The sequence below is a fragment of the Pelophylax lessonae genome, assembly GCF_965119305.1.
Source record: "Pelophylax lessonae genome assembly, chromosome: 5".
Classification (NCBI taxonomy): domain Eukaryota; kingdom Metazoa; phylum Chordata; class Amphibia; order Anura; family Ranidae; genus Pelophylax; species Pelophylax lessonae.
This window is the reverse complement of record NC_138772.1, coordinates 13,767,954-13,777,077: the sequence shown is the minus strand read 5'-3', so window position 1 is coordinate 13,777,077 and position 9,124 is coordinate 13,767,954. Positions and strand designations below refer to the sequence as shown.

At 43.6% G+C, this 9,124-nt stretch overlaps 1 protein-coding gene across 1 annotated transcript; it reads left to right on the top strand.

The window, feature by feature from the left end:
• Positions 1–5,442: 5,442 nt before the first annotated feature.
• On the top strand, positions 5,443–6,794 carry LOC309556408 (putative nuclease HARBI1; the record flags this gene model as incomplete). The annotated part of the gene is made up of 2 exons (XM_082258871.1): positions 5,443–5,880; positions 6,003–6,794. 2 exons carry the CDS (start codon positions 5,443–5,445, stop codon positions 6,792–6,794), a joined length of 1,230 nt encoding a protein of 409 aa, XP_082114997.1.
• Between the last annotated feature and the right edge of the window lie 2,330 nt (positions 6,795–9,124).

Here is a 9,124-nt window from a genome sequence, read left to right as displayed (position 1 = left end):
TTATTGAGAATGTTATATAGCAGAATGTCAAAAATATATATATTTTTTTTCAGAATTGTCGCTCTTTTTTTGTTTATAGCGCAAAAAATAAAAATCCCACAGGTGATCAAATACCACCAAAAGAAAGCTCTATTTGTGGGGAAAAAAAGGACATCAATTTTATTTGGGTACAGCGTCGCACAACCGCGCAATTTTCAGTTAAAATAACACAGTGCCAAATTGCAAAAAATGGCCTGGTCATTAAGGGGGCAAATCCTTCCGGTCCAGTACTGGTTAAGCTGTCTCGGCTTAGGGCTAGGCTAAAAGCGGCGCATGCGGATTTGCGGAAGGGGATACCTCTATACAGCTTGGTAGGTGATATCAGTGTCCATCTCCTCCCATCTCCCTGTACACACACTCCTCTCCCATCCCCACTCACCTTCCTCTCCGCTCGGGCTCCGGTGTAGCATGAAGATAGGCATCCCCCCCCTCTCGCCCGTCATGTAAGGGGTTATTTATAGTAAACTGTCTTGGCTCGGCGCTCGGCTTATTTTGTCTAAAACCGGCGCATGCGCATTTGCGGGAGGGGATACCTATCTTCATGCTACACCATCATTGTGCATTTCAAGAACCATGAGTGCCGCTCTCTTTTTAGGGTTTTTTTTGTGCTGCAGTCTCTGCTATGCACCCAGGCCCATATTTTATCCCTGATTTGTGTGCCGTGGCAGCCATTGGATATTATTTATATATATATATATATATATATATATATATATATACACACACACACAGTATCTTACAAAAGTGAGTACACCCCTCACATTTTTGTAAATATTTTATTCTATCTTTTCATGTGACAACACTGAAGAAATGACACTTTGCTACAATGTAAAGTAGTGAGTGTACAGCTTGTATAACAGTGTAAATTTGCTGTCCCCTCAAAATAACTCAACACACAGCCATTACTGTGTATGTATATGTGTGTAGCACCCTACAAGGTAGGTGCTAGGTAAAATATAGTGGGCCTTGTCTGCTTATCAGCAGGGCCATGATTTTCAGCTGGGTTGTCATGTCTCCCAGGTGTGGCTGTTGAGATTGGGGAGTCTCCCCACTGTGCTCTATGAGAGGGTTCTCATTGGGCAGTGGAAGAAACCCAGCCAATGGCACACTCAGGCCTGTATCTACCCCAGAAAGGCAGATTCTGCCACACAGCATTCTGGGAGGGGGTATAAGTTTGAGCGGAGCACGTGACGCAGCATCTTTGGCAGGAAGCAGAGTCCCAGGAGGGAAAGTACGGCTGGCTCTCCTCCTGTCAGAGGAATTGGGTGTCCCAGGCAGCTTGCCTGAGGGGACAGAGGGCTGAGCAGAGCTGCAGAGAGGATCCGGTGTGCCGAGGACCAGAGGAGCAGAGGGGTCCAGTTTCAGGAAAGCATTCCCAGTTTGTGAGTACTGTAAACTGACCCTGGCGGTCTGCCTAGAGAGGGGACCACTCCGGTGAAGGTCAGAGGGATCCAGGAGCTAGCTAGCCGGTGCAGGAGCAACTGGAAAGGGGGCGCCAGTGTGTGGACCCTGAAGTGTAGAGGGGGTGCCTAGTGAGAGGACCCTGAAGTGTAAAGGGGGTGCCTAGTGAGAGGATCCTGAAGTACAAAGGGGGCGCCAGTGGTTGGGCCCTGAAGTGTTAAAGTGTACAGCGTGCAGCGTGCAGTGTTGAGAGTTGCAGCAGCAGAAGCAGTATACAGAGGCTACCTCAGTCAGGAAGGACTGGAGGGAGCAGTGTTCAGGACTTTTGAGCTAATCGGAGTGTCAGAAGTCAAGTTCAAGTACAGTCCAGCAAGTCAGTGTTTTTTCATATCCAGCAAGCGTTGGTCGGCATCCAGCCGGTGTCAAGACAGCTCTAAAAGGCATTTTTCTCCAAAGTGTCCCATTTGTACCTAGTTGAGCCAGAGGGCTATCCCACTGAATCCCTTCTCCCATCCCCAATATCAAATAAACAAAACAAACCAAAGATGCCGGACTGGTCTTTGACTGAAATCTCACACTTGGGTATTCAACTTAAATGGGTTGTAGGTGTCACCGCTAACCATGGCAGACCCACATCAGTCCCAATGCCTGGAAATCCTGCTACATTTGGGGGGCTCGTCCGGGATTTAGCCATTGGTTACTGGGCCGGTTGCCCCTGGCACTGGCAGAAAAAAAAGTCAGAAAAGTCCATTCTTGTGCCCAGAACTGTTGTTTAAGTATCAAGCCAAGTGTGAGGCCGGATCTGCAGGAGGCAGGGAGAGTGGGATGGGATGAGGGGGGACATGATAGCAATTTATAAATATCTTAATGGGGAGCTCAGCTTAGAAAAAAAGCTGTTCATTCGAAGGGATTGCATGAGGACTCGAGGACATACAATGCGATTAGAGGAGAAGCGTTTTAACCTCAGGCAACGAGGGGGTTCTTTACTGTTAGGGCTACAAGATTGTGGAATTCTCTACCACAAGAGGTGGTTTCTGCGGGAAGTATGGTGGCTTTCAAAAGACTCTTAGACTTACGTCTCAAGGATCAGGACATTAAGGGCTATGTGAGATGATTACAGCCACACACACCTACACAGGTTGAACTGGATGGACTATTGTCTTTATTCAACCTCACCTACTATGTAACTATATGTAACTATGTAAGATGGAAGTGCACATGGAAGGTTGCCTATGGCAACGCAAGTGTTCAAGCAAAGTCTGCAAAATGATGGAAACCTTCCACATGGAGTATGATATGTAGTGAAAGTGTATAAATTCTGCAACTGCTTAACAGGGAGAGGTCCCGGTGGGGACGGAGAAGATGGCATCAGGGGTCCTGGTGGGAACGGTGAAGATGGTAGCCGGAGGCACGGAGAGCGAGGGGCCGGGTATGTGTACAAGCTATATCGACTAATGTTGACCGTGCATTCGACAGCGGGACATTTCTTCTATATAGTGAGTGCATGGATACTGTGAGGATTGTAGTCGGCCACGGCGGGAGAGGCAGTGGGGCTAACCTCGGAGACAGTACGAAAGATGTAGATTGCACATGTATGACTAGGAAGAGGAGAACTATCGACCAACACTGGGATATTACTCTTGCCAAGCAAGGAGGGACAGCTGGCTTTAGAGGAGGAAGGCGCAGTTGTGGCCCTGGTGCAATTGAGGAGAGTGGATGCATGTCTGGCAAGTGACATGGTCCGCTTAGCAGCAACTTCCCTGTGGGCTAGAGTGAGAGAGCACTGACAGTCACCAGCTCTCTGCTCAGGGAGCCCTAAGAATCTTTGTGGTAACCAGGATGAGATCTTTATGCCGTGTATCTAGGAGCCCTAAGAATCAAGTGATCAGCAGGGTTTGATCCCATCTTAGAGTCGGGGAGGGGACCAATGCTGCATCCACCTAGGTAAGCATGAAAAAAAAAATGCCCATACTTCTCTTTTAATGAGATCCTCAGTCAGGAAAAATTAGGCTTAGATGAATTTAAAATTCTGCCACTTCAGCAGCGACTGGCCAAATTTCCATCCATCTATTGCTGTTCCCACTCAAGTCGTTTGGGACTGTTGGAAAATTTTTATCAAGCAGTGGCTGCAGCCAATCCATTTTTGATGAATAGGTGAACCTATCCTTTAAATGTTCCATTGCAATGCATTACCATGAGACATAGCACATGTTAACACACCTTGAGTTAAGACAGAGCCTGTTCATTATGAATGGGTAGGCAAGGCACCACCGATGAAACAACTTGTATGACTTTCTCAAGAACACAGCGCACCCTGGTGTACAGTATATGAGTTGCAGTGTATTGTGTTCTACTGTACAATGCATTGGGGGGGTCATTCAATAAATGGCCCCCTCATTATTTTCTAATCAAATTCGAAAAGGAAATATATTGCATTAAATACAGTACGGTTTAAAAGTGAAATGGGATGATAATTCCTACTTAGGCTGCTTTAAAGAAAAGAAAATATAATACGTTAGAATAAAATACAAAAATAAAAATAGAACAGAATAGAAAATAAAAACATATATTAGAATACAAAAGAAAATAAATAAAAATAATAAAATAGAACATAAAGAATCCTGTCAGAAACTGAAGGGTTTTGGTCCTAGATGCGGGACATTATAAAGCGGCTTGCTGAATATGATTTGGGCACTGTCCTGGCCAGATATCGTCTATTCTGATTTTTCAGAACGTAAATACAGTACAAAATTCGATGCTGGTCCGCCTTTTGGACTGGGAAAAGTCTGTATACCTGGAAAAATAGAAATACGTCCAACCAATCAGGTCCTGCACCATCACCCCAATAGAAATGTAAAAGGAAATTGGAAAAAAAAGGGGGCTTTACCGGTGCTAGATAATCCCACTCACAGTGACACCACTAACACAGATATATAAAAACATTCATGTTTTTTATAACAAAAAGGTAAAATACCAAACATGCATAACAGTACAGTAGAAAGTGCATAAGTGAAAATGACCTCTTCCTCAAACCCAACCCAAGCCCAGCCTCACACCTAGATGCACGATAAACGTATACCCAGGTGAATGCAGGCGGTGAGGGTAATCCAATGCATTTCGCCTTAATGGCTTCTTCAGGGATATTGGGTGAAGAAGGCTCAGAGTGTCAATTTACTATAAAGAAAAACAAACATAATAGTGATAACAGCAATTTAATTCATAAGACTATATTCATATCAATGATTATTCAAATTAAACAGTATATCGTGTCCGATTCCTCTTTGATATATATTCACAACCTAGCATAGTAATACTTACACATCGAATGTGATTCCACGGGGAGGAAAAGGTAAACACATAGGAACAAGTTCCTCAAAAAATGGATTACTGGTGTATCAAATCTGCCCGCAGGATTCAAGGCTGCCACCAAGACAGACAGCCCCTGCCCCGCTGGATGAGAAGGGAAGGAACAATCCCACATATATCCAAGTGATCCACTTCACATAAGGGGGAGCGAGAACATACGCCTCCAAAAATGCATAGGTGGTTCCTGTAGTAAACCCAAAAGTGGGACTAAAGTCACCCTCAAAAGGAGGAGAAATGCATAGTTCAATCCTACAGCATACCTACTGCATGATGTCACTGAGAAAAGTCATACAGTGGCATCCATTAAAAAAGGTAAAAGCACATACCTACCTAATGCCCAGTACACACGATCCGAAAATCTGGCGACGTTCCATCCGTTTTTTTTCGGATTCTAGCAGCTCTCAATAATATTCGCTAAACGGGAGAGGTTACTCACGATACGAATTTTCTCGGACGATAATTCTTAGCTTCCGGTATGCGTAACCACGCTGTAGCGTGTGAGAGGAAATGATGTAATGTGCGTGTGACCCCTCTAACCACGCCTTGAGTGCCTTCGTGACGAGCTGTTCAGATTGTTCGTGTGTTGCCGCGTTATTTCACTCGTTCCCTCGCACGTTCTGTCTGATACCTGCAAAGATGGAGGATACCAGCCTTCCAGTTGCTATGCTAGGCGTTCTGGCTATCCAGAACGTTCTCAAGCAAAAACAACAGAGAAGACGAAGATCGTGGAGTAAGGAATGGCTCCTCAACCGTTCTAAGTACTCACACATGCATCTCATCCGTGAGATTCAGGAGAACAATCCGGATGATTTCCGCAATTATTTAAGAATGGATGATGACTGCTTCCAGCATCTCCTGTCATCTGTCACTCCCCGGATACAGAAGCAGGACACAAACATGCGTGAGTCAATCAGTGCAGAACAAAGGCTGATAGCCACCCTGCGGTATCTGGCAACAGGAAGAAGCTTGCAGGACTTGAAATTCACAACTGGAATATCCCCGCAGGCCCTTGGAAAGATCATTCCTGAGACCTGCAAGGCGCTGATTACTGCTCTACAGAAGGAATACATAAAGGTAATTTTTCTAATTACTCTCAGATATTACCAATACCAACTGCAATTTTCTAAAATAATAGTTGTTAACCGTTTTCTGTCGGCAGCGCACAGATTTATATATTTTTTTATTTGTTTTTACAGTTCCCCGAGAACACAGAGGAATGGTTGGAGGTGGCCAAAAACTTTAATGAAATGTGGAACTTCCCAAACTGTGGAGGTGCGATAGATGGGAAGCATGTACGCATTACCCCACCTGCCAACTCCGGATCTTATTACTATAATTACAAGGGATTCTTTAGTATTATCATGATGGCAGTTGTGAACGCTAACTACGAATTCCTATACTTAGATATAGGTACAAATGGGCGCCACTCAGATGCCAGTGTTATTGAGCAAACCGAGTTCTATAAGCGCCTCCAGGACGAGACACTGAATTTACCAACAAATGCTCAGAATGTGGAAGGTCTCAATTTCGTTTTCATAGCGGACGATGCGTTTGCATTAGGAGAACATTTGATGAAACCTTTCCCCATGCGTGGCTTGACCACAGAGCAGAGGATCTACAACTATAGGCTGTCACGTGCACGCAGGGTTGTAGAAAATGCGTTTGGAATACTGGCCAACAGATTCCGCATTTTTCAAACTGCCATTAACTTGGCAATGTATAAAGTGGATACTGTTGTTTTGGCATGTTGTGTCCTTCATAACTACCTCCGCCGCCATGTACAGGGGAATGCTGCATCAGCACCAGATCGGGAAGGTGATAGATCTGGAATATCCAACCGCGAGGAAGGGCAGGAGTGCCTTGCTGGACTGACTTCTGTGGACCGAGTGCCTTCCAGGCTACCAACCCAAAGTGCTCGGCAAAGCAGGCTGGATTACCTGGCATATTTCAATGGAATCGGTGCAGTGAGCTGGCAGAATGACATGTAGAATGCTATACTGTATGTGTCAGAAAACATCTTTGCTACATGGTCCATTTAAGTTTGTACAGCTGTTATGTTATCATATGTGATCTTGTACTTGCCTGTTTTGAATCAATTTCTTGCATGTTGAAAAATAAAAGGGTGAAAGAAACTGCTCAAGTGTCTTTTCCATAGCGGGTACTTATGAGAAGTGACATTCGCATATACCACATTTCAATGACAAAGGTGTTTTATTGAAGTGAGGAATCATTGCATTTTTGAACCACTTTTATTCAAACACTTTTCTCAAAAAATAAAGGTTACATACATTATGTTCTTGATCTGATTCTTTTCCAAAAAAAAAAAATTTAAATAACATTATTCAAAAAAGTCAACATTGCACTATTTAGGTGTGGCTGTACATAGCATACTGCACTGTCAGGAGGTACACGATTGATGTCATATGCTTCGATTCATAGAATTGTGTTACAGCCATCTAGTTTAGTTTGATCAAACATTATCATTAATACACAGGACATGATATGGTCCCAAATGTAAATAACACACTTGTGCATTGGGAGTGTAGGCCACAGACGGTGCAATTGTGTCTATCCTACAAAATGAAAAATCGTATGAATGCACAATCCTCACAGACTGTTGCATCGTTGTGTTCTACTGGAGGGAGGAGCGGGAATGCCATTCCTGCCACCGGGAGAACAAACAGGTATTATTGATAGAAGCTCTCTCCGCTGGCAATAGTTTAAATGAAAAAAACTGACAGGCTGGTTGTACCCAAGCTCATCAATTGACCAACTTGCGTGCAATCAGACTACCCATAAATGATTTTACGATTGTTTGGTCTCTGCTGAACAGAGATAAAATGTAAACACACAATGTCCAGCTAAATGTAGACTTGAAAAAAGTCTGTCAAGGTAGGCAAATGGTGCTCAGGCAAGACCCCGTTCACACTGGGGCGACCTGTGAGGTGACCTGGTCGCCTCACAGGTCGCCTTCCATGGAGAAGCTGCGGACCCGTTCTAATAGGAGCGACAAAAGTCGCTCCGTCAGGGTCCGGAGCTTCTTTGGGGAGACCCGGAGCGACCGGCATAGACTTCAATGATATGAAGTCTGTGCCGGCCGCCCGAGGTTCGTGGCGCTCGCACCGCGGAGGTCGCCTGGGGAAGTCGGATCGCCCCAGTGTGAACGGGGTCTCATTACAGTTGCACCTGCAAACCTTCCACCGACCTACCCAAAAAAAAATATAACAAAAAGAACATATTTTCTGGTGAAAAGCCAATCTCCATTGTTCGATATTTATATGTGCACAACATAAGAATCAACCACATATGGAGGGCAGTATTGCAAGGAGACCTTGTGCCTCTTCAACATTATTATTTGAAATAACAACATTATAACCTTAATGTTTTTGCACAACTTAAACATGAATTTAAAACTATATCATGTAAACTTTTAACTCCTCCCACCCCCCTTCAAGCTCCTATGTCGGCTGCCTTGTATGCCTACAATTTTGCAAAAATATCAATCGTATTTTGCAGTAAACACAATATAGAATTAGCTGCTTCCTGAATCTGGTGAACTTGATTGGAGCAGTGAAGCAAATCAGCAGACAGACGGGCAATAGTTGTTTGATTCAAACTGTGCTCTGTGTAGGAAGTAATACTTATTAATGGCCATAATATGCTTGATAGAACATAACAAACAGAAACAAGACATGATCATGTGACTTACGGGAGGATGATGCAGGCTCTGCAATGTCCACATGTGTTGGCTTCATGACATCTGTACCCACAATCTCCAAAGTGTCTTTATACAGGTTATCCATTTTGCTGTCATAACTGGTCCTTTCTTGAACCTCCATATGCTCTTCTGGTGTAGCATCTGCATTTCCAAATATAAGTTAATATGACAATATTACAATATCATCCATGTGAATACATTGTGGTTGTATAGGTACAGTTTAATAAAAAAATAATTGAAATACCAACCTTTAACACAAGACTCTGGCGTGCTTGGATCTACCATCGTTATGCCACTGTCCACATCGGTGTGGTCACCTGTTGATTTTGCATAGCTGGAATCACCCTCATGTAGTCTTCTTTTCTTGTGTTTTTTCTCTTTAAGAAATAAAACATAGGTTTAGCATTTTTCTAATGTGAATAAAAATATGTGGATATATGCTAGGGTACCTACTTTTAGTTTTGCAAATATTCACTTCTGTCTGCTTGTCATCATTTTCACATGTCTGGTTAGGATTGCTTCTTTTTTGCCTCTCCCTCTGTTTGGCTTTATCTTTATTTCCTGTAAGAATAAAAAAAAAAAAAAATTTAGAGGTCATAC